Genomic DNA, 27,264 nt, shown 5'->3' on the forward strand with positions numbered 1-27,264 from the left:
GTCAGCATTTGGCATCTGTCCCTCAGGAGGATTATCGTTTGTATCTCTGATTAAAGTAAGACCTCTAATGAGTGATATTTTGGCTTTGACTGGAACGAGCGCTTGGCAGCGTTCTCGAGCTCTTCTTCTGATCTTCACAAAGACTGCTTAAGGCTGTCATTTGGCATCGGATGGTACCGTTTAAATTCGGTAAGATGGAGTTTCCTGAGGAAAAATGAACTCGTGCACCCATTGTCTTACAGTGTATTGTATTTAGGGAGAACAATCAGTAGGAGTTGCAGTGCAGCTGGAGAAAATCTTTAGTTTGTGCTGTTATTTGTGTTATTAAAAGTGTTCTGTCGTTATGAAGCGAATTAAGATTAAAAAAAAAAAATACTGTCTGTCCTTTATGGAATTTATTCAAATTGAGTCTGCGTCTGGAGAGAAATAGATGCGGATGCACAGTGTGCTCGGCTTAATACACTCGGAACACTTGGACCTGCACGATTACGTCACTTGCATCTGATGGTGACCCAGGTGACCTCTGTGCTGCTGTCATCTGCTGCCTGCTGTGCGAGAGTGTGCGATTGGGTTTGCTTGTGTATGTGTGTGTGTGTATGTGTCCTCTGCTTAGGCAGGGACACGGCTAAGAAAAGACACACACAAAGACAAAGCTAGACACTCAGCCACTGAATGCAAATTTCCTCCTCAAAGGCGTAATTTATACAATACCTTTGGAGTAAGCAGCTTTAATACGTAGGCTAGCTCGAAGGAGAGTGTATATGCGAAGAGCTTTGAAAGTAACGCAGCTGAATAATCACCTGGAAGGTCATATTTATAGGTAGGAATGGAAAATATGGCAGTACTTAAAAAAGAATTTTTACCAGATTTGACATATTGGGATTTTTATGTTGAATTTCGGTATAAAGTATAGCTGCATGGGACAGTTCCTCTGTCTGTATTCAGGTTTACACTAAAATGGGTGTGGCCTAAATGCTTTTTGCTTTTTAGGGGGGTTTCGGTCGACACTACCAGCACGTTCTTTTGAAATTGTGAACCACTTTGGACATTTATTAGGTAGAAAAAGCAGCACTGTCGGTCAGCATGGCTTTGACAGTTTCTCAACCGGGGCTACATCATGTAAGTTGAAAAATCAAATGCTCAGGGGTTTTTTTTATCTTTTCTGGACAGTAATTATTTTTCTTTCTGCTCCTGACTACAATGATGTCTAACATATTTAGCTGTTTCTGTTCTAAGTATAGAAAACAAACTAGTTTGTAAAATTAAACCACCCCAATTAGGTAGAAATTTAGGAAGCCCTGAGAGGTCATGCATTAGAATTGTTTTTCTTTTTCATGATTTAAGTGTGTAAAATAATTGTAGGAATGTTATTGAAGCTTGTTTAGTGCTAGATTTCCTGTTTTGGAAATAAAAAGTGTCATTAGATTTCAGTTTAAATTATTTCGATGCATTTGATAATGGTGGGTTGTCAGGTTGTGGCAATTTTGAATAACTTATAGACACAAAGCAGTTGCAGCTTGTATGAGAATCGAAAAATAAATATGCTAATAAAAAAATACTTTTGCTGCCTCTACAACAATACAAACATATTTTTATGTGGCTGTAACGAGAAAAAAACTTATGTTGAGATATATTGGGCATCAACTTCAATAAAAGTGGCCTTTCTTTACCCTGCAAGATTCATATCTGACCACTTGGATTCTTTGTTCATTCCGAATAATGGAGTAATGCATTCATGTTTGATTGCATCCCTCTATTTAAACCTTTACAATAAGAAACAATATATGGATAAAGAGGAAAAATGAAGCAACTGGTAGATTACAGATAATAGTGCGTGAGTCAGCTCGTTTTATACCATCGTCATATTGAATACTCGATTTTGATTGGCTGGAAGATTTGATCAGTTGACTCATTATTATAAAATAATGCACTGCCTTATAAACAATGGTAACTACTCTATAGTAGCATACAGAGTGAGACAATGTCTTAATGACCTCATTGAGACAAATTTATTTGAAGCAATGAAAATACAGTGGAACCTCAATATTCACATCTTTGACACTCGAACCTCGATAGTCCGCGACTTTTCATTTGGAACTATTAGAAAAATCTAAAATCTGAAGCGCGAGTTTGTGCTCATAAATTACATAAAAATTTTTGAAAAACTATTTTATTATTGTATTATTGATTTGAAGTAGTAAATGAAATTTGTGTCAAGTATTTCACAGTTTTTGTTGAGTTACAGTACAGTACAATACATTACATTACAGTACATTTCCCCTTGAAAAAGGAACCATCAAAAGGAGAGTGTCAAAACCTAGCGATTTTTTTGTTACTCGCGAGGGGCCATAGAACGTATCCCTTGCAAGTATTGAAGTTTCACTATATATATATATATATATATATATATATATATATATATATATATATATATATATATATATATATATACAGGGCAGTCTCACCCCAAAGCGTCACATATCGACGCTGTGGATGTTGCGTCGGACGGCGTCCACATCCGACGCCGAGGGTACCCCTTCGCCGCTTTTGACGAGAGACGGAACCTCCCTCGCCTCGCCGACGCAGATGGTTGAGAGCCCGTGTGCTACACTTTTCAATGCAGATCGCTGTCCTATACACTGAATAAAGTATTATCTATCATAATAAGTGTACAGGAATAATTTTTAAATTTCAAAAATCCTGAAGATGTCCGTAGCCTAACCCTAACCCTAACCCAAACCCTAACCCAAACCCTAACCCTAACCCGAACCCTAACCCTAACCCAAACCCTAACCGTAACCCGCAAATGGGGTTCTGTCCATCTCGTCAAAAGCGGCGAAGGGTTTCCGTCCTCTCGTCAAAAGCGGCGAAGGGGTCGATATGTGACGCTGTGGGTGAGACTGTGTTGATATATATATATATATATATATATATATATATATATATATATATATATATATATATATATATATATATATATATATATATATATATATATATATATATATATATATATATATATGGATAAAGGTCCCATATAAAACTGACACAGGGAATTATTACCAACAACTTTACATATAGAGAAAAAGTAGTAGCTCAGTGGTTAAGGCTCTGGGTTACTGATCGGAAGGTCATGGGATGACCTTGGTATCACCAAGCTGCCACTCTTCGGGCCCATGAGCAAGGCCCTTGACCCTCAGTGCTCCATAGGTGCTGTATCATGGCTGACCCTGCGCTCTGACCCCAGCTTCTAACATCGCTTGGATATTTTGAAGAAAGAATTTTACTGTGCAGTAAAGTACATGTGAGAAGAATAAAAGATAGAAGCTGCACAGATGTATATAATTCACAATTCACACACAAACACAATCTCTCTCACGCTCTCTAATATCTGTTTATTCAAATAAATGTAATCTTATTGAACTTCTTTAATTCTGTGTATGATTTAGAGTAGGGATAATCTAGATGTGTATATTGAATACCTTACGAAAATTAAGCTTTATTTTTAATCTATTCCGTCCATTTTGCACTGCAGACACCAGTGACACTTCTCGATGCTGGCAAGTGAAAATGGTATAAGCGGGATAATCAAAAGCAAGGTGTGCGTTACAGGATCGTAATGCACTCTGTGGAGGCAACCTCACTCACATGGGGCGGTTGTTCTTTTTTTTCCGACTCGTGCATTATGATCGTGTAACAAAAACCCGGACATGGATTACCTCTTACTTAGAAACCAATGATCCCATTGATCCGACCATATTATGCTGCGACTTATCACAATATCGATCTCATAATCTCGCCACAAAAACCTACACTTAATACGATGAAGAATCTTCCTGGCTCCCCACCTCACACGCAGCTCATGCAGCTTTTACAAATTTTTTTGTAATTGCTGAGGTTTTACTCCGTCTCTTCCATGAACCTGTTTTACCTCAGGTTTTTGTCTCTTGTCTGATCCTCTAGCTGCTCAGACTGTGACGGGAGAAATTTCACCTTTCCCCCTCTCCCTCTCTCTCCACTGACATGTCAGCTCTCTTCCTGACCATGACATGCATGCAGCGTAGCTGCTTTCACAGGGTTACCCGTCTCAAAGGAGATCTTACCATCCACATGGCTGTAAATAAAGCTACTGTGAGCTGCACAAGGACAACATCCTCTCCTCATGCTCAGGTTTTAGCACAGAATCCGCAGGACTTCACACTCAATTAGAGCATCACTTTCGTTTTTCTCCTTTCTCATTAATATTTTGCTGCCTCCTCAAGAAGTATACAAGCACCAGCCACGCACTCATCTATGGAGAGAAAAATTAGGCCCCGGGCAAATATTTTTAAGATGCGGCAACTTAGATAAATGTCTCGTGTTTGTGTCAGAACGATCAGGAAATGGAAAGCAAACAGAAGGGAAGCAACATGAGCGCCCGCACTGATGACAGGAGTCGGGCTCTTTGTTTGGAAGTGGAATGAACTTGAAAGCAAAAGGCCTGCCAATTCCAGTGCAATTTCCTGTGATGTCAATGTTGGCAGACAGAAAGGAAAAAGAATTTGAAGGCAACATTAGCGTTTGATGTGCAGAGAAGAGAGCAAGAGAGGGAGAGACGGAGAGAAAAAGAGAGAGAGAAAGAGAGAGGGAGGGAGTCTGTGAAATGAAAGAGGGAAAATGTGTCAACAAGCCAGGAAAGGGACCATTACTGGCTGCTGCTGCTGCTTCTTTCTTGCCCATTCGCCTAAGTTAATAGAATCCGACCATTACGCAGGAGTGGGAACGTCGTCTTGTTCTCCGCTGTTCTTGTACAATAACAACCAGGGCCATTTGAGTTTTGAATTTCTTTGAGTCTGCAGGCTGGGGCCATCACTGATGTTTTTTTTTTTAAAGAAAACCTGTGACTGCATTTGTACACACTTCGTTCTCCACAGGTGTGACATTGAAGTGTCATGCTTGTGGGGTTTTTGCTCTCAGACAAACACTCAGAGGCACCAAAACAATCCAATCCCTGCCATGATGTGCAAAGGAACACACTAGCAGTTGTATAATTGCTTAATTAACAGAATTGATTGTGTTGCTTTCCTATAACATTTACGATAACAGTGGACCCTGGGTCTGTTAACGTACCCTAGGACATAAAGGGGTTTCACTTTATATCCCGTCCTCAGCTTTGCCATTCTAGAAAACATTTAAAGTAGCAGTGAAAGTGAGTTAGTTAGTGATGGAGTACATGCTGAAATGAAACGTTTTAAATGCTAACATTTCAACTTTTAGGCACAGTCATTTGCTCAGTGTGATGTCCCTACAGTAGAGTAGCATAATTACTTCAATTTGTACCTCTAAAAAAACATGCTGCTCATCAGCATAGTTTGGCCAATCTTTATTTCTATTGAATAATAATGAATGTAATCTCATGTAATCATAATAATGAATGTAATCTGAAAGCTAGACTAGTGAGATAGATGACACTAGTTAATTGAGTTGGAACAAGAAAGATTTTATGGTTCCAACATTCACTAATACCTACACACATGCTTATTCGTTTAGTGATCTAATCAGCCAGTCACATTTCATCAGTGCAACACGTGATCATAATGGTGCCGATACAGGTCAGTGATCATGAGAATAAGGAAAACTGTGATCTTAGGGACTTTAACTGTGGCAAGCTTGTTCATCTGGCTTTTTTGAGAAGTTCAGAAACTGCTGAACTCCTGGGATTTTCACACAGCAGTTTCTAGAGTTGAATGCTGCAAATAAAATGTTATATGGATTGAGGACAAAGAAGACTGTCCAGACTGGTTGAAAGTGACCAAAAGGGTCATCTATGGTGAGCAGAAAAGTATATCATGAAAAGCTAGAGAATAATTGGTTACAACAGCAGAAATCTTAAGGTTTGGTGTGAGCATTAAGGACTTTTCCTGTATCTGCATTGGCTAATTAGACCGAGTGTGCATGAACATGCAAATGTTTGTGGGTAAAAACACCAGGTTAAAACTGCAGACTTCACCAGCTCAGAAATAAAAAAAAGTAGATAAGTGAATTAGGAGGAAATAAACATGCATTGTCTTGAAACTGTAGCTGATTAATGATAGCAACTCGCTCCAGAATAGCTGAAGTTTCAGGATCAATAAATGGCTGGGAAACCCAATGAGCATCAATGGCTCTATTGGACTGTTCTCATTTGTAGCTTTTATTACCTCGGACATCTGTTGCTGCAGTTCATCAGGCTTGTGGAGGAAGTGAGATTCATTTATTAGAAGGAGAGTGGAGGCCTACAAGGATTTTTTTATGATAGGTTTTTTTTAAAGATTACCTTTATTCATTTTTGCATGATATGCTTTGAAAATTTCTTTTAATGGCATAGTTATTATTGGAAACAAGGGGTAAATCTAACTATATTTAGAGACACTTCTCTATGCCAGTTAAGAGGATAGAAATCTAATTATATCACAGTGCTGTTGAATTCTGAGATGCAATTAGTCAATAGTTATGTTCACCAGGATATGTTTGATGTTTCATTCTTTAATACGTTATATTATACTTATATTACTGCAATTAATGTGCAGTTAAATTGTCAGGTAACATAGGTGAAGTTGAATGGAAGTGCTTTATTCTTTTATTTTCCAATATATAGACTGAGAATCAAAACACGAGGTCAAGATCCGTAGCCTGAATCATGGGAAGCAGCAGGCGACAACAACTACTGTCGATGTGTGAAGTGCGAGGTGAAACAAGTGCCCGTTTCAAATACATGTGAACAGTGGTGCAGTGGCTGATGAGAAGTGTAGTCCTGTGTATCTCATGGATTTATCCCGATACACATTCTTATCTTAAAACAGTATAATCATTGAGTTTACACCGTGTATTAGACTGTTTTATTGTACACATAATTATACCTACTGTATATTGGTGTAGTTAAAGTAATTTCTGGGCCATTAAGTGCTGCTTTATTATTATTAATCATGAAAAATATCTTTAATGATTAGATTAGTAGACTTATGGTATAATAAGTAACATTGAAGAATTGATATATTCTATTGCTATATATGTCTCATCATCATCACTAATCCTTAGCTTGATATAACACTAAAACATAGCTTGAAATGCAACCCATCTTACTGAAAGGAAAATGCCAGCTTTTAGACTTTCGATCGGACCGTCATGAGTTTATTTACAAGCACCTCAAAGCTGTCACTGCTGGGCCCCTGAGCAAGGCCCTTAACCCTCAACTGTTCCATGTATAAAAAGATAAAATAATTATAAAGAATAAATGAAGGAATGAATGAATGACAAAAGAAAGGTAGGTAAGTATTTAGAGGATAGGAAGGAAGGAAGGAAGGATGGAGGGTAGATGAAAAGAGGGAAGAAAAAAAGGAAGGAAGGAAGGAAGCTGGTTGAAAGGAAAGAAGGAAGTCAGAAGGGAGGATAGAAATAAAGTAAAGAAGGATGGAAAGAAGGAAGGAAGGAAGGTAGTGAGAAGGAAGGAAATACGATAGTAAGGAGAGAAGAAACAAAAGTAGTCAGAAGGAAGGAAGGAAGGAAGGAAGGGATCTACTGAAAAAATTTGAAAAACCTTCCCAGAACATTGAGGTGTTTAAAAGCAGAAGAATGGAAAGAGATGTTTAACGTGCCCTTGAGTAATGGTCAGGTGTCCATAAATGCACCCTTAGAGATGGTGGTACGATTTGAGCAGTGGTTTAGGATCGCAGGGAGCTTAGTGCAGTGCAGGGTGTGTGATATCAGTGCTATAATGTAGAGCAGTAGCGGCCCATTTTTGGCTTTGTAGACGAGCAGACTTTGAAATCTGATGTGGGCAGCTCCAGGAAGCCAGTGGTTATTGAAATAACATTCTTTCCTCATAGATGGACAGAGAACCATGTGAACTACTATACAGATAACACAGTCAGCCTTCTGCTAGCCATAATATTTTCATTAAACAGTCCGAAGTTGTTTGGCGGTGCCGTGAACTCTGCTCAACCCGACTCATGTCTTCGTTATTTTTTAGTAGGGTGTCATTAAGCTCCTTAATCTAAGCCACAAATTATAAGGTGTGGTATTCCACTGGCAAAATGTGGCCACAAAAATGCTGATTGCGACGAGGACGATTAACACGGATCCAGCGCAGGAAGCAGCCCGGAGTGAGCTATTCCTGTCTCTATTAGCTCTGTTATTATACGATTGTATTACAGGTCGTTATTATATTAAAATATTGCATTTTTACACAGATATTAGACTCTGGGTGTATGCAACATTGCACTGTGTAACATTTGAAACAGTCACACTCATTGTTACACACTGGAGTAGGGAAGAGTGCACTGTATGACATCATTTCCTTTGTAATCTCACTTTCTCCTTTTTTCTTTATTCTCTGCTTCGAATTAATACTGTTATTTTGAGATCGCTTTTATTTGATACATGACAGTTCCATTCCTGAGATTTACACACCCAATCATGTCATACTAATATTGCTGCATGCCAAACCAAAAAAAATGCTGATCAGGCCAAAGCACGCACGTGTGTATATACACACACACACACACACACACACACACAGAAGAGGGGTTTATTTAAAAATGCACCCTTTTGTCTTAATAAGTGCTGAATCTCTAAGTAAATATAGTTTGATCAGGAACGAAGTCAGGCAGTCAGATAGGAATGAATGGATGAATGACCGAATGAATGACAAAAAGAAGATAGGTAGGTAATTAGAAGAAAGAAAGGTAGCTAGAAACCAGAAAGAAAGAAGGGAAAGAAGAAAGAAAGAAAGAAAGAAAAGTAGTCAGAAGGAAGGATGGAAAGAAAGGAAATAATAAAGGAAGAGACAAAGGTAGTCAGTAAGATAAAGGTGGAAGGAAGGAAGGAAGGAATCAAGAAAGGAAGAAAGAAAGAAAGAAAGAAAGAAAGAAAGAAAGAAAGAAAGAAAGAAAGAAAGAAAGAAAGAAAGAAAAGTAGTCAGAAAGAAGGAAGGACTGATTGTATTTATTTATTTTAATTAGACCCTTAATATACCTTAGACCTAGATTCTATTTGGAAAAGAAAAGAGGTATAAAGGAAGAAAGGGAAGTTAATTAAGGTAATCAGAAGGAAGGAAATGTGAAAAGAAGGAAAAAGAAAGGAAGCAAAAAAGCAAAGTCTGGTGAAAGGAAGGAAGGAATTATTAACTGTATTTGTTTATTTGTTTCTTTTTTAATTAGACCACAGATTATATCTAGAAAGGAAATTGGGTATGAAGGAGGGGCTAAAGGTAGTCAGAAGGAAGGAAATAAGAAAGGACAGAAAAAGAAAGGAAGAATAGATGCAATGAAGGTAGTCTGACTGAAGGAAGGGAGTGGGAGGAAGGAAAGAAGGATTTATTGTGTTTGTTTATTTCTAATTAGACCTCAGATTATATTTAGCAATGCATCTGCTCTATTTGGTCAATTTAGATATGATTAGCTCTTGGAATCTTTCCAGTCTGAACATCATTACTGTAACGTAGACAATTCACTGAACACTTCTACTGCCAAGTGTCACAAGTGTGAAGGTGGTGCACTTTAAGATGATTAAAGATGAAGGTGCTATGTTGTGTCAGTTAAAACCACAAATGTTACAACACACATTTACACCTAGGAGCAATTTAGCATATGCAATTCACCTACCATCATGTTTTTAACAGAAGTCTCACTCAAATACACACACACACACACACACACACACACACACACACACACACACACACACACACACACACACACACACACACACACGCACATAACACACACACAGAGAACTTGTGAAACTTCTCAGAGAGAGCTCAAGATCAAACCCAGGAGCCAGAAGCTGTGAGGTTGTAGTGCTACCAAGCAGCTTTGGAAATGTTAATGACCTGCATGTGAATTTATTCTGATTGTTAAATGCTCTAGAACAGGGCACGGTTTCATGTCCACAGTGTCCAGAAGACCGAGAAAGACTGCGTTCAGGCTCAGAAGCGAAAAATTCTCTCTCCCAGGCATGCTGCTGTATTCAAACTTGTCCAGGGTCTGGATTTTAACACTTGAATCAACCCTACCCTCTGATTTTTATTTTTCCCCCTCCTTTTGCTTGCTCTTGGCCTTGAAGTGAGGTCAGGAGTTTAATGGGGAAAACATTTGAAGCGGTGGCACTAAAAACCGGAGCCTCAGCGAAAGAGCCGGCGCATTTTAGAGCACATTAACCCTCGGCACCTCGACGGCCTCCACTGAAAAACGGGAAAAGGGAAAAAAAACGGCTAGCGTCGAAATGATGAAAAAGAAAAAGGCCATTTGAGAGCAGAGTGCTGTCGTTGGTTGCCATTGATTGGACTGTGTAAATGGCACGGTGGCCTTGATGCATCAGAGCACTGAGTTAACTGAGCTAAGCACCGGGCTGGTGAAGAGGCTGTGATGTGGCCACAACAGAAGCTATTGATTAAAGGCGAGCGGTTATTAGATGGAACAAAAGAATAGAACTGAGCTAAAAATCAAGTTTCTGCATGTACTCCAAGGTTTAAGTTGCTTCATTTGAACTGATTCCCTGCTGGTCATTTGGTTATTATTATTATAGCAGTGAACGGTGTTGCTGAATGCCATATAGGCACATTAGTTAGAAACTCTAACCTGGAAAAAACACACACAAACACACACACACACACACACACACACACACACACACACACACACACACACACACACACACCAAACACACCATTACTAAACAAACAAAAAAACACTCGCTGTCTGTCGTGTCCCGACGTGATCCCGGCTTGCGCACATTATGAAAGCAGCATTTTTCTCCACAGTCCTTTTCCCTCTTTTCATACATATTAAAATTGTTTTCTCTCATGAACAGCACCACTGCTCATGACAGTGTAGTGAGCCATGTGTGTGTGTGTATGTGTGTGTGCAGGGGAAACGCTGTCCCACTTAACACTGCAGCCGCGTCTCTTGTTAACATGCCCATGTGTTCGCCTGTGCCCGTGCCGTCTCTGTCTCTTTGTTTGATGAAGCTCTCCAAGGGCAGCTCATTCTTGAAGTGTCAAGTGGTGTGTGTGTGTGCGTGTGTGTGTGTTTGTGTTGGGGGGATCAAACGTGCCAGACTGGGCTCTGTCACCTCACACCAGCAGCGATGTAATCTCTCTCTGCGTTTAATCGGGAACAGAGACTGTTTATCGTCATGTCGGCCTGCATCTCATTCAGGCCTCCTGCTTGTGTGTGTGTGTGTGTGTGTGTGTGTGTGTGTGTGTGTGTATGTGTGTGTGAGTGAGATACAGAGTTAAAACGTACAGCATACACATTGGTCCTGCAAAAAAGATCTAGAATGATCAAATGCTGATGCTGACAATGGGCTTTCTACTCTTAACCTAGTGTATCATGTTGTGTGTGGGTGGATTCACTGCTGCACCAGGAACAGTTGCACAAGATGGAAATAAAGGCCTGACACTCAACCACTGTTGGTTCCCTATGTAGTTTTGAAACACTAAATACAAAAAAATTGCCAAAATGGGACTATTTTATTCTCACATGCTTCATTCACAAAAGTTTTATGTGGAATTTAAATTTTTTCTGCAACTTTAATGCTACTGATAACATGCATTCAAAAGCCACACTTTTGTTCACATATTGTGTGTGTCATGGTTGGTCTCAAACTTCATTAGAAGTTATGCTTTAATGTGAAAAAATGGAGCAAAAAGGGAGCAATTTTACTCACATAGCATAGACAGTTGTTATTGTGTGAGGAAATCCCACTTAAGAACAGTTTTGGTTTTCTGGTGTCAACCAAATGAGGGTAGGTTTAAGTAAACTTTGTGCTATAATTCTGTGAAGCTGCTTTAAAACAATGTCCATTGTTTAAAGTGAATTGAACAGGGTTAGATGTCTTAATGCTATTTTTTGCTTCTGTGTTTAACAAAATGACTCTCATTTCCCAACTTGATCTCTGCACAAAGATCAGTACTGAGTCTTTATTCAAGTTGAGTATCAGTATTGCGCACATTGACCCACCACATATTTGTTTATTTATGGCTCTGCGCTGATGCTCGACACACAAGCATACTAATACTAATATGCTGCTCTATAGTCCTGTCATGCATGTTTAGGCTGTTTAATGCTCTAACATCTCTCCGGTCGACTGGGCCCTCATTTTGAGAGCAAATGTGCGCTCTGGAGCCGGTTAGACACACAGTGGGGGGGGGGCGAGGCTTGAAACGCAAATGATAAAAAAAAAAATGCTGTCTCTGCTCATTGGGCCATTCAATTGACATGTTTAGCAATTCTTTCCCAGATACAATCAGACTAAGAGCACAGAATCAGACATGCCATGGTGCCGCCTTGGCCCTGGGACAGGCCCAGTGATGCATCAGGTTGAGTTGAGTTGGAAGCATACCTTCATGATCTGCTTCTCATGCACACAGTTCACTTTTACCTGGTGGAGTGAGCGTCTATTTGGAATTGACCCTGCCGCTTAGTCAGTCATTGCCATTTGTATAGCTGAAATGTGAGTGATCAAAGCTTTAGGGCTGTTTTGATTGCAAAGGGCTATATTGATTTGTAATGTTATCGATTGTTTATCTAGTATAATATTTAATATCATCATATATTTAGTTTTTAATTTTTTTCAAAACTGTTCTAATGCTGCTTTAATAAAATCTAAAATGTTAGCTTGATATTTTCCTCTAGGATCCTATAATATTTTGTTAACACGTAATAGTGTCAGTTAAGGTAAATGTTACTTACTGTACAATTATCCTTTATACAATTGAGCAGTGGCCCAGATGTTGCTGCTGTGATTTAAACTCATGATAAAAACGACGTAACACCTCAACCATTGAGCTAACTTCCAAAATTTGGCATTTATATACCATAAATAATCGTAAATAGCCAGTAAAGTCAGTGATTATTATAAAAGGACATTATAGATCACTAATGTTTCACAATAGCCAACTGGGGTTAATATTATGTAAGTATAACTAATAGGAATCACTGCTTTTTTTGAATAGCCAATAGGCATCATTTATAAATAGGCATAGCCAGTAGGATCCACTGATGTTCCAGAATAGTTAAAAATAGTGTTTTTTTTAGATGCAGCTTGTTCATAAATTACTGTAATTTAAGCAGTAGTGCCAGCAGTTCTCCAGAGCAATATGATAAGGAGTAATAGAAAATCCATTCACTACTGTAATGCTTAATTATCTATTTTCATCATTAAGCATTAAACTTCAAAAATGCCTCTCTCAAGTTATCCAAGATTCAGTTTTTTTCCCTCTTCTGGCATATTGATCCTTATGTGTTTATGCTAAAAATCACTACTCCAGCTGAAAGCAGACAGACCAACAAGTGTCTCATTAGGCAGAGGAGATGCTGTGGAATCAGATGACTTGGCATTGGGGTTAATAGCCTCGCTTGGCTCATGCCAGCAGCACGGCTTCATTCATTACAGCATGCAGCCAAGCAGCGTTTGCTCCTCACGGCTAACAATAGCCCTCCTTCATTAAAGAAATCTCGAAATCATTACATTAAAACGTGAGCCATGATTGCGCGCCTGATACGTCAGTCATACGTTTGCCTGCAGCTCGAACGTGGTTAAAATCGTTTAAGTGAAATTAGCCTACAGGGAACGAGAGTCACATGACGTGGCTATAATAGCTCTCTTTAATCAGATCGGTTTTGGATCAAAACCATTAATGAGGAGCATAAACAGAAACATATGGAGGCTATGACTGATGAGGAAAGTGCTCGGTACTAATAATACATGCAAATTCTCGGAGTGAAATCTGGCAACGTCGCGGCCGTCAGTGGTTTTGTCAGCTATTTCATTCTTAAAATAATTCTCAATGCCCTGGTGGTTTTAGCCGTTGTGTAACAGAGGAGCCGTTCATCTATCTACAGTAACAGGCTCCATTGAGCAACGATTTGCAGTCGCTCCAGCCGCACTCCTCTTGCCATGTCAAATGAGTCACAGCATACGTTTTGGCTCGCACGGAGGAGCATTGAACTAGAATGAAGGAAGAAAAAAACCCGACCACATGGCTCGAGCACATTTTCCCTGCCAGAGTAAAGAGCGCGTTCGGCCCATGCCGAGCTTGCAGCAGCTGCTCATCAAGAGCTGTTGCATAAGCAGGAAGAGGTTGGGAGGTGGAGGGGGGGGTTATGTGAAGTGTAATGGTCCCAGCTGCGTGTGATGGTGAGCAGGCCGCAAGAGCAATCATACGTTCCCAAGACAACATGAGCTTTTCTGGATCCACTGGAGCACTTCTGTGCCATAACACATCGTTCAGCAGTGTTTCTCACCGTGTGGCTGATTGAAGCCGAATAAGGCCGTTCAAGAAAATCACAGCACATTGCTTCATTTTTTTTTTTTTGTGTGTGTGTTTTTGATCAAAATTACTAAATGTTTATTTTTTATATGCAGACACTTGTACAAATATTTCGCCAGAGAATTGATTTCCTATAAAAACCCACTTTACCTAAAAAGCTGAAATTGACAAAAAACCTTGTTTTTCTTCCCTCCATTAGAAAATGCACCGTCCAAATAGCTGGTCTTGGATTGTTTGTACACTTCCCAAAACTACCCCATTTCTCAGATGTAATCAACTATAGTGGGTCACATTTTATTACCAATGAATACATTTGGATCTCACCATTTGGTTTTTGTATATATTTGTATATATATTTGTGTGTATATATATATATAGTTCATAAGAGCGACATATTACAAACCAAACTACTATTTATTTACACTCCAGTTACCTTCTTACAGTATCTCTCACTTCTCATCTCCCTGCTCGTGGTCAAACAGCTTCTATGTTTTTAATCAACATGTGGCAACGGACATGTAGAATAAAGACAGTTTTGTAATCAATTTGTTAATTTTTTAACAATCACCATATAATCATGTTTTGCTAAACGTTATCACGCAGATGCTTTTTTTTCCTAGCGTGCAGCTGTGAGTAAGAGGAATGAAACATGGCAGAACCCGCAGTGTTGAAAGAACACCTACAGCGCTTTAACACAAATAAATACTGCAGGGGTTAATTCAACACTGTAGGTGTTCATTCATCACTGGGGATATTTTGTTGTTATGTTTAATAAAGGAATTTTGAAAAAAAAAAACAACAATATATCAGGGGTTCCCAAAATCCTCTTTCAAGAATCCCTGTAGTTACAAGAATACTACTTTTGAAATGTGCTATGCATTACTCTAGTGGGTATGTAGAATGTAGGTTTTTTTTATTATTATGAATCAGTGTACTTGTGCAATATGCTGCACATGTGTAGTATCATTTCTACCAACACTACACACAAGACACTGCGACTTGAAAAACATCTGAAAAAAATTGCATTTGTCACATTTAACAATGCTTTGATTAATGGCTGTGTGTCAGAGCAAACAACTGCAGGCACTTTGCACTCACAAACTGTAATGACAAGACTGGGCTTGTGTGACGCAATGCAGATTGATATTAAAATCATGTGACGGCATTGAGATTGAACATTAAATCAAACAGCCATGTGGGATTTAATACATATAAGACCACTTGAACTTTGCACTGCACAAACAACAAACAGTTGGGTCAATCGGGTTGAAAGTCGTGCACGTGGGATGTGGAATAATCATTTCCATTTTTAAAATATTGTTTATGGTATATACAGATGATATATTCGGCTTACAATTTTTCTATCTCACGATGATAATATCAATACAATCAAATTTTTTTAATCATTTACATTGCGCGGGGCAATCAAAATTAGCAGCAAATGCTCCACCCTACACTTGGGAATTGGCGCTCGTCCACGTGCCCGCTGCCACCTACATATATACTGTATAGGTTATAGAGTATGATCCTTTAAATTGCTCTGTTTTGCTAAATGATGTACTGTAATTTGTTTAATTATTAACAAAATACAGTGTACTACCCCATACTGATCACATTTCAACATTGTAACGCATCTCCATCGTAAGTTGGTGACTCCCAGTATTTAGGTTTACGAGGATGAATGTTGTTTAATGACATATACAATGTATCTACTGTAACATGGTTGGATTGTGATTATACATAGGGTCTTTGGGTCTAAACATAATAAGATAAACTAAGATAAGATAAGATAAGATATACCTTTATTCGTTCCACAGTAGGGAAATTTCTTTGTTACAGCAGCAAAGCTGCTTATTATTATTATTACTATTATTATTATTATTATTACGTTTAGACCCAAAGACCCTATGTATAATCACAATCCAGAGGTTGAGAACAGCATGTGTTCAAGATTTTTGACTCAACCATATTCTGTACAATGACACTGTTTTGCTGGTGTATACTTTATGGAGGTGCATTGTAGAATATTTAATTATATGGAGACAGATATTGCAATTCTATTCTTATACATTGTGATTTTTGCAAACACCCACAGAAACTAATCGTGAACCTCTGAGATTAGTTTAAACAGTTGGCAAATAAACTGTGATTTGTTTGAGTAAAAGAATAAGGAGATAATGAGAAATTATTAAACTCTATTATGAACGTTTGGGATTAGCGCAGCTGTTGTCTATCCGTGCTCTGTGTGTGGTATTTACATTTACAGCATTTGACAGATGCCCTTTTCCAGATTGACTTACAATCGAGCATTTGAAGGGCCTTGCTTAAGGGCCCAGCAGTGGCAGCTTGGTGGTGCTTTTTTTTTTACTTGTGACCTTCCGATCCATAGTCTAATGCCTTAACCACTGAGCTACCACCTCCCGGTGGTTATGGATGAAAGGTTACATTTCAACTTACTAAGGAAGACTTGGCACAGATCCAAAACAAAGCTCCAAACATCTCTAAAACAGGCAGAGTTGTGTTGTATATTGTGTTGTAAAATGTATTAATACTGACCTAATAAAAATCTGATTGCTTTGTGAGCAGGAGTTATTCAGAAGTTAATTTCTCAGCTGATTCTTGTGTTTTATTCCCACGTAGGTACCTGCTCATTTTGGCCAGCAGGGCATGGGAGGATACTGTCCTCAGGGCCAGCCCGGGTACTACAGCCAGTCTCAGCAATCCCAGCAACCTCAGCAGCAGCAGCAGCAGCAGACACCATATAGCCAGCCTCGTAGTACAACACAGCAGGTAAAGCTTCACTCAGTCCTACCTTTTCCTGTGGCTCTAGCTGACTCACCTGGCCGTGGGCTGATGCTTCTGATTATTTGTCCTGATTATGTACAGGTTCTATTTCTTGCTCTGCAATTGTTTACAAGTTCCTATCATGTAGGCAGAACGGCCTTCTTGAACCAGGACTCTCTTCAGAGTGGATCGAAGGGTTGTGGTTTGATTTTCATGCAAAATCAGACAAATGAATAGGCAATTAATCATCGATTTGCTGTGGTTTACCCAATTGTAATGCTTTTATCTGTGATTTCATTTTTATTCTGTTACTTTTCTTTGAATCTACATCCTACTGACGATTTCTGTATGCGAACAAAGAAAGAAAAAGTAGTTCATTTGGGAAAACAGGCATGCCAATAAAAAAAAGGGAGCGTCGTGAAGAAGTGGCGTTGTGCTGCAAGCCTGGGAGAAGGCCATGTGGTTCTCATCGTCCATGGCTTGAGTGGAATCTGCCTGATTTAACTGAGCTCCAGCTGCAGACAGAGGGGAATTTGGCTGGTGGAGGCAGAAATGCAGTCTCGGGGCGTCACAGGAAAGCGAGTGGGAGGTACGGGGACTTTGGGAAAGCTCGAGGCAAAGTTTGGTAACATTCAGGGGGGTTTTGAGAGAGATCGTGCAACTTCCCATCGTGTGTAATCTTCAGCAGAAATTGCTCTGATGAAATCTGCAAGCATTTTTTTCTTTTTATGGGAGGTTTGTTTCCACGCCGCTCCTTATTTCACAATGCACCCGGCTCTTTCTCAACGCCGGCTCCAGGCTAGTGCTCCCTTGCCTTCCTACTCAAAGGGCGATTGCATTAATCAAGTCCAGCTCTTTATCTTTCCATTCTCTCTCTCTCTTGCTCCCGCTCTATCGCTCTGACTGCCCATACTTGAAGGCTGATGTAGGTCAGGTCGGCTCCAGGCTATTTGTATTCTGGAATAGTAAATTATCCACAGGAGTCCTGAGAGCAGAGAGGCAAACTTGACCTTTGGATAACACCTTGGACTGATCCTCTTTATTCAAATTGGGTGTGAGCCGTTGTGAGTGTTAACAATTGCGTTTGTCCTTTTTCTAAGCTGAAAGAGGCGAATTATCATGCTTTAAAGCAGCTGTATTCTTTTTTTCTCAGCCCCCTACAAGCATTGTGTGGGGATCTGTACTATAGTACATTTATGACATCTCTTCAGGGGTGAATTTGGGATGAAAAGGCATTTTTTTCCTATGATTTTGGCAGACTGACTCTCAATTTTTAGACCTCCTCTGCCACCATTAACCCCAGATATGGGACATTGTCGGGCTGATTGCTCTGTTCAGCTGCTCCTCTGCTTTCGTGTTTGCCAGCAAATTGAAGGCTCAATTGGAGAGGGGACAGTTTTACTCCACAATCACATCAAGTTTAATGATGGAGGCGTTATATTTGACAATCTCCCACCATCGCCCGCTTTTCCAGTCGCACACTGCCTGAAAGGCGAGACCTCATTTTGAAACGTGGCTGTATATCGACAAGTGTTGGAGGATTATGGACCTATATGAGTAGTTTTATGATCCTGCCAAGGTCCAGCTATAAATCAGAAGATCAGGTGGACCGCTTCACCCTCTAAATCCACATCCTATATGTCTTAATGCCTGGTCTGCAGTGCCTGAACATGTTCATGTCACCTGGGATTTGTAATATAGAAATGCTTGGTGTTAAATGGTTTTAGACAACGGTTGGAAGTTGTGAGCAGATTATAAATTTTATGGCAGGCTTTAAATAAAATATATCTGCAGTCAAATATATGATGTAAATGGTTGATGGGTAGTGAAAGAGTTGTTCTGATTATATTGATCTGTACTCACTGGCCACTTTATTAGAAGCACCATAGTAGTAGTGAGTGTAAGACTGAAATTGTTTGTGGCATAGATTTGTATGCCCTAAATCTTCAATTCTTTCAATTCCTAATGCTTTATGCATTAGGGGGATGGGACATCTAGTTTGTGGCACATTATCATGTAAATATATATATTTAGAGAGAGAGAGAGAGAGAGAGAGAGAGAGAGAGAGAGATTTTTTCAATCTTCATGGTCTTCTCTGAATCACTTACAGTCTTTAAACTGAGTGTGGGTGTGTGGGTTGGCCTTGCCCCTAAAATTATTTCCCATGGATCTTTAAAATGTCTTTATTTATTTGCTCTGAATGACATAATAAAAGTACATTTCGTACCACAATTCATCACACTGCAAATTTGCAAGGAGCTGCTAAGCGTTACGAAACATCCTTATTGATCTCCCGTAGTGGTCCAGCAGATGCGCTAACCTTTTTCTCATCTTTTCTCCCGAAGTCAGCCTCTTAAGAGCGCTTGATATGGAACGTGGCTTTTTCCTTTCTATTGCGCCAGGCCAGATTAGACAGTAGGTTAGCCCCTACCTTGGAAAGGTGACTAGGAGCTTTTCTCCAAAGAGCCGCCAGGCTGTGTGAAGGCGCTCTGCTTTTAGCCTGACCTTTCTTTCTTTATCTTCACGGGAAGCTGCGTGTGTGAATTGAGAGCTAGGTACAGGTTTATTTCTGAGGCCACTCTTATCTCTGCTGTGAAGCTCCACGCACAGCCAAACTCTTCCATTTCGAGGTATTGATTTTGCTATGCTCTGTCTCCATACTGACTTTTTCCTCTGTATCATGTGCGTGTGGTGAAATGTTAGTAATTGTATTTCAGGGGGGAAAGAAATTCATAATTCATCCTAATTAGGTGTATAATCCACTCAGTTATGTAATCAAGCTTTTGTTTTAAGAAGGTATTATATTTGCAGCGCATTGATTATTAATTAAGTCTTATCGACGTCGATGTAATGTTACGGCTCGGTTTAATTGTATCGTTTTCTGCCGTGTCTATGTGAGCTACCGCTTTATAATACGACTCCTCTGCAAAACCCGGAGTCTTCTGCCTTTTCTTCCTTGATTGACATATCGATGGCCTCTGCAGCCCTCGCTGTACTATTTTTGGCCGCCGTGAGCAGATACCGAAGAAAACGAGCAATAGCCAGAGGCAGGAAGCAACAGAGAGGTGGAACAGGGCAGCTTTGTTCCTGAGTTCATGTGTCCAGCTCGGCGCAGAGCTCACGAATCACAGAGTTTCCACGTGAGCCGTCTCGCTGTCATATTCCGCACGTTTGAATTCACAAAGTGACTTTGTGTTTGTACTTGTCTGCTATCTGCTATCTGAGCGCTGCCATGTCCTGTCACAGGCTTCCTCACACATCACGCATCAGCCACCTCTTTGAGAGTGTCCTTACTTTTTCCTTCACTCGCAGCCTCAGCTGTCAGCGCTCAAACGAACACGAGTTCTCAGCAACAAGAAGTGTTGCGTCAGCTTAAAAAATCATCAACAGGCCACAAAAAAGAAGTGACAGCCTTTTTTTTTCATGATGACAGGTAGGCTTCCTGAGAAGCATCCTTTTATTGTAGTTGTGGCAATCACTTGAAGAGACAAGAGCTCGAGAGGCATTTCATTAAGATTTTGGGACGCAAGGAACATCATTACCTGTTTTGTTCAGCTTCTGATTGTTTGACAGGGTCCTGATCAGTGTCACATATTGAGCAAGGCTTAAGAAAAAAAAAAATAGAAAAAAAAACTTCTATGCTTGGCTCGATTTTAGACTCGAATCTTCAAACCGTACAGCATAAAATCCTGTTTTTGGCTTCAGGCATGAAGCCCTTTCAAATATAAGCTTGTTGTGTTCTAGTACTTCAAATAAACGTGCAACCCCGAGTCAAAATGCATTACTCACCCCGCAGCTGTCAAGAATTCACGCACGGGGCGATGATACAAAAGGCTCGAGGTTTTAATGGATAGCAAACTGAGCAGAAAAGAAAAAAAAAAACACAAGGAAACAAGGAATGTGGAGAATTATGCACAAAACCCGAGAGTGAAACAGACGAGTAAATTGTCAGAAAGCCAGGAGAAATTCATGTCCAGTGTAATCTAACAAAAGCTGGATCCGACTCTCCACCAACTAAAGAGTGAGTGGTGGAATAATTCATTTGACACAGTGCATCACCATACTGTCACCGTTAAACCAATCAAAGTGCTCTCTTTACTCAAGGATATGCAGGTGGAGGGAATCTGCTGTGTCTTTGTCTTTTTTTTTTTATCTTTTTCTTTTTTTTTAAGTTTACCCTAATATCATAGTTATTATTCCTGCTCTTTTATACCGACATACACTAACCTACTTTTATTATACTGTATGGACAAAAGTTTGTGGACACCTGATCCTGCTTTTCGAGCATCTCGTTTGCTGCTATAATAACCTCTACTCTTCTGTTCCTTGGAATCTTATGGAATGGAATCTTATGTTCCATTAGATTTTGTTTGTGGAGATCATTCAGCCACAAGCCTTTTAGTACAGTCAGATAATCATTTAGTGTAAGGAGGCCTGGGGTACAGTTAGCGTTCCAATTATATTTCCAATACAGAACACTTAAAGGTGTTTACTAGGGTTGAGAGCTCTACAGAAGGCCAATTAAGATCTTCCACTTCAACCTATGTAAACAATATTGTCATTGTCATGCTAGAACATGTTTGTGTTTTGTAGTTCAGTTGAAGGAAAAATTCCATTCTAACGCATTCAAAGACATCCTATACAATTGTCTTCTTCTTCTTCTTCTCCTTTTTCTTTTTTCTTTCGGCTGCTCCCATTAAGGGTCGCCACAGCGGATCATTGGTCTCCATACCCCCTGTCCTCTACATCTGCCTCTTTCGAACCAACTACCTGCATGTCTTCCCTCACCACATCCATAAACCTCCTCCTTGGTCTTCCTCTTTTCCTCCTTCCTGGTGGCTTTATCCTCAGCATTCTCCTACCGATATACCCCATGTCCCTCCTCTGCACATGTCCAAACCATCTCAATTTCGTCTCTCTCACTTTGTCCCCAAAACATCCTACATGAACTGTTCCTCTAATAAACTTTTTTCTTATCCTGCCCATTGTCGTCACTCCCAATGAAAACCTCAACATCTTCAGCTCTGCTACCTCCAGCAACCCCTCCTCCTCATGTCTTTTCCTCAATGCCTCAAGTCTCTAAACATACATACAATAACTCAGGTCTCAGCAGAGTCCTATAAACTTTCTCTTGCACTCTTGCAGGTCCCTTCTATAACAAATCACTCCTGCCACTCTTCTCCACCCACTCCATCCTGCTTGCACTCTTTTCTTCACTTCTCTAAAACACTCTTCATTTCTTTGCACTGTTGACCCCAGGTACCTAAACTCCTCCACCTTCTCCACCTCTTCTCCCTGCAACCGCACCACTTCACTGCCCCCCTCTCAGTCACACATGTACTTTGTCTTACTCCTACTGTCTTTCATTCCCCTACTCTTCAGCACGTACCTCCACCTCTCCAGGCTCTTCTCAACCTGCTCACTACTTTTACCACAAATCACAATATCATCCGCAAACATCATAGTCCAGGGAGACTCCTGTCTGATCTCGTCCATCAACCTGTCCATCAGGAACCACTGCAAACAGGAAAGTGCTTAGAGTCGATTCTTGATGCAATCCAACCTCCACCTTGAACCAGTCTGTCGTTCCTACTGCACACTTTACTGCTGTCACACTGTTCGCTTAGATGTCCTGCACCACCCTTACATACTTCTCTGACACACCTGACTTCCTCATACAATACCATGTTATACATACCAATGTCCTATACGATTGTAAACCTCCATTTTTGTGTTAACAGTTTGGGGAAGCGCCTCATATGGCTATAAAGGTCATGTGTCCAAATACATTTTACATTGCAGATGTTTACATATAGTCCACAACACAATAATAACTAATAACTTTACACAAATTTACCAGGAAAAGTTGCAAATGCTTACAATCTTAATACAGTGTGCTGTTTTACTGGATGATCATTGACTGATTTTATGTTTGGTGATATTTGTTATTGAGGCTTTAGTTTGTCCTCGGCAGTTTAACTTTAAGAGCCAGTATGGGTGTGTGTGTAAAGTTTTGAACAGGATGATTGATAAAAATTAATAATGTAATATTACCAATTCAAACTGTTCAAAAGTTTATAACTATAGATTCCATATTGGTTTTAAAATTGAAGTTAATAATAAAAGCATACGTCTCTGTCTAAAGTTGTGGTTTCATTCAATTTTAACAAGCAATCTTAAACTAAACTCAAAAATTCATATAAATTGTCTATATAAATGTGTGTATTTCCCAAATTTTGTTTGTCATGCGTTGATGAGTGCTGCTAAAAGATCTTTGGAGTGCTTGCTTCAATATGTTGAAATACTTCGCTGAAATACTGTGAGCATTTATTAAAGCTTCATTTTACCCAAAAGACCTACACAGCATCTATCCCCGATTTGTGTATCTACGATGCACAAGTTTGTTTGTTTGGTCTATAAACATTCAAGCAATTATCATAAGATTCCGAATTCAATTACTGACAAGGCTGTAGATGTTATAAGGCTGGAATACAACAGGATAATTACTTCTGCCTATAACATTCGATTACTCTGTTCTTGATCACAGAGACTTGTAGGACTAGTCGAAAAAGGGCATTTTTAATGCAGTTAGTGCTCTCCTGCAAGCATGTTCAGCTGCTGCTACATGCTGCCTGAGCAGCAGTTAAAAAAGGTTTAGAATAAACACAGTGGCTTTTGATATCCTTTCCCATTCGGTACCTGGTGAGTAATCGGAAAGTATCATATCAAGTGGAAAAAACTGGTAGTGCACCGATAAACAAAGAGCTTCAATGTTGCTCAGTGATAAATAAAAGATACTGTCTCTGCAGAGCATGATTTGACTCAGGGTCGATCTCTATTATGGTTTAATATGGAGATGCCCTTGACAACCTCATCTTCTGATGACATGTCGCTGCTAATGTCAGATACCTAAGACATTTTTGAGACAGCCTTGAATGCTTCTATGTTACATTTATTCTTTTGTTTAACTGATAGCTGTGTATGTACTCTATCTTGATGTAAGATTTTACACCACTGTGGTTCCTTTAAACCTCCGAACCTGCCTAATTCATCCTGATCGCTTTTTCATGCTCCTGCAGCCCAAATATACCTAACTCAAACTCTGGACTGCAGAATGAAACATGGGTACACACCAGATTAAACCTGGTTCTTCACTAAAGAAAGACCATGGACATAAATTGATCATTTATAACATTATGACATTTTAACATTATGACAGGTGAAAGTGAACCTGTTAGTGGGTGGGATATTAGGCAGTGAGTAAACAGTTTGTCCTGAAAGTTGATGTGTTAGAAGCAGGAAAAACGGCAAGTGTAAGGATCTGAGCGAGTTTGAGCAGGGGCCAAACTGTGATGACTGGACGACTGGGTCAGAGCATCTCCAAAACTGCAGGTCCAACAGAGGAGCAACTGTAGCTCAGATTGCTGCAGAAGTTAATGCTAGTTTTAATTGTTGCCACAGACCAGTCAATATTAGACAGGTGGTCATAATGCTATACTTGATCGGTGTATATTAATATATATTTGAACTGTGATGACGTACCATTTAGAGTCTCCCTCTGTCTCTGTCTGTCTTACCTCCATAATCTGTGACGTCGATCTTCTCATATTCAAACCTCACAAGGTTAATTAAAATAGTGTGGCATTGGCAGCGGTGCCCAGTTGTATCATCCACCCCTAGCCACAATTTTTTATTTTATTTTATTTTTATTTTTATAATTCAAAACCCCATGATAGCAGAGAGGAGGAGGCAGGACGAGTACACAAGGCTGCTGCCTTGGCACCGGGGAGAAGAGGCAGTACCATCCAAAGTTCAATGTCATTAATTGGTCAGCATTTGAATATTAGCTAAGAGCTCGCTTAATTAACGGGATAATAAAAGCATCCTGAGCCATGAGAGGGGGAGTGTGAAGGAAGTGGAGAGGGGTGCATAGGAGGGCGAGATGGAGAGAGCAGGAGGGGGCAGACGCAGCAGGAAATAGAGGGCATTCGGTGCCGAGAGCTTGGCGCCAGGCGATAAGAGCGATCCATCCGTGTGAAAGGTCCAGGCACTGTAATTTGCGTGAGCTGCTTTTAATTGTCATAACCTTTTAAATGGCATAGTTTATCAGAGTCCTCTAAATGTCCTGTCGGATTGCCATGCGACGTGGTGCATGGTAACTAGTGCTGCACTTCCATTGGCTGGAGGAAGAAAAAAATCCAGAAAAAATTCTTCCAGCAAGATGATTGATAGAAGGATTTTTTTGTTCTTTCTATTTCTGTCCCCCCCTTCATTTCCATCTGCAAACTGCCACCTGCTAATTGCAGTGTGGATTTTTGCCCTGCATCTAGAGGCATGTTTATTTGTTTTGTGCTGCATTTCAGATGCAAATTCTGATTGTTTGTCCAGTCTTAATCAAGCAGCAAGCTGAAAGCAAGTTGCGCTTCAAGCTGCTCTCCCCTGGGGCCTCATTTAGAAAATGTTAGCTGAATAGGGGCAAAATTTCATTTTGTGAGCTGACGTCGCATCCATGTACTCCACGAAGAATCATGTTGGTTTTATAGTCTTGCCTGATGTAATTAGTCGTTACGTCCTGTTCTTTGCGCCTTATCATGGCTCAGGAGTCAATACCTGCCGAAAAGTAATGCCCGAGTGTTCGAACTTAAGGATCTGCGATTGTTTCTTTATCAGGCGTGTGCACAGGGGATGTGATGATGTGATTTTATTCTCAGCATGCTCCGGGCGTGAATCACGAGATGTGTGTGTTATCTCGAGGGGGAAGTGGGTCAGTATTGTACCTGCTTCGTGTAAAAGGTCAGGGGGATTGCTTGGTTAAGAATCCAATCTGTGAGACATTGTATTGGAACACGAAGGTACAGATGTAGCCATTAAGGTGACCCAGAGGAGTGCACACATCTACACTAGTGAGAGGAGGACTATTGACTGCACTGTATTTTCTACGAGATTTGCAGGGATTAGTGTATGTATGGCAGCGCATGTCGTTGAGGCATTGTTGAGGCGTTGTTTTAATAGCAGTTTTAATTTACATAGCACATATATATACAGTACAGACCAAAAGTTTGGACACACCTTCTCATTCAAAGAGTTTTCTTTATTTTCATGACTATGAAAATTGTAGATTCACACTGAAGGCATCAAAACTATGAACTAAAACATGTGGAATTATATATGGGATTATATACATAACAAAAAAGTGTAAAACAATTGAAAAATGTCATATTCTAGGTTCTTCAAAGTAGCCACCTTTTGCTTTGATTACTGCTTTGCACACTCTTGGCATTCTCTTGATGGGCTTCAAGAGGTAGTCACCTGAAATGGTCTTCCAACAGTCTTGAAGGAGTTTCCCGAGAGATGCTTGGCACTTGTTGGCCCTTTTGCCTTCACTCTGCGGTCCAGCTCACCCCTAAACCATCTCGATTGGGTTCAGGTCCGGTGACTGTGGAGGCCAGGTCATCTGGCGCAGCACCCCATCACTCTCCTTCTTGGTCAAATAGCCCTTGATGCCTTCAGTGTGACTCTACAATTTTCATAGTCATGAAAATAAAGAAAACTCTTTGAATGAGAAGGTGTGTCCAAACTTTTGGTCTGTACTGTATATATATATATATATATATATATATATATATATATATATATATATATATATATAGTGGAACCCACTTATCTCGACCTCGGTTAACTCGACAACCCTATTAAGTCGACGTTTTTGAAGTGGAACCGCTAAATTCTCGCTTTGTCTTAGCATTTTTATCAGTTATGTCGATTTTTTATGTCGCCGAACCCTGATATCTCGAGCACAAGGGGGGGAAAATTTGCCATTTAACGTCGGTTATCTCGGTGCAGCCGCAGAAGAACTCGCGAAAGTGGCGGAAAAATCAAGCCTTACAGCTGCTACAGGTGTTGTATTGTATACTGGTGAATCTCTGCTGTTAGTTAGTGCACATATGCCTTTTGTTGTTAAATGTTGCGCGATGAACGGGAGGCGAAAGTAGAAGCGCGCTGAACAGCACACGGGAGAACGTGGGATGAGCAGCAAAAGCATAGAATGAACAATGGCAGGATCGGGGGGAATTCGCGATGCGCTTTGGGAAGAAAAGAGCAGCCGTTGAGAGATTGCCGGTGGGAAGGCACGTACCGGGATACGCATGAGCAATAACAACGACCGCCGTGAACCAACATATACCAACAAT

At 40.1% G+C, this 27,264-nt stretch overlaps 1 protein-coding gene across 1 annotated transcript in view; it reads left to right on the top strand.

Annotated features, from left to right (window-relative positions):
- The window catches only part of LOC124390282 (AT-rich interactive domain-containing protein 1B-like), a 220,335-nt gene that overhangs the window by 35,659 nt on the left and 157,412 nt on the right, over nt 1–27,264 (top strand). Inside the window, exon 3 of the mRNA XM_046856120.1 lies at nt 16,931–17,080. Within this exon, the coding sequence (XP_046712076.1) occupies nt 16,931–17,080 (150 nt within the window). The remainder of the gene's footprint in view (nt 1–16,930; nt 17,081–27,264) is intronic.

The sequence above is a fragment of the Silurus meridionalis genome, chromosome 8 (assembly GCF_014805685.1).
Source record: "Silurus meridionalis isolate SWU-2019-XX chromosome 8, ASM1480568v1, whole genome shotgun sequence".
NCBI classification, from domain to species: Eukaryota; Metazoa; Chordata; class Actinopteri; order Siluriformes; family Siluridae; genus Silurus; species Silurus meridionalis.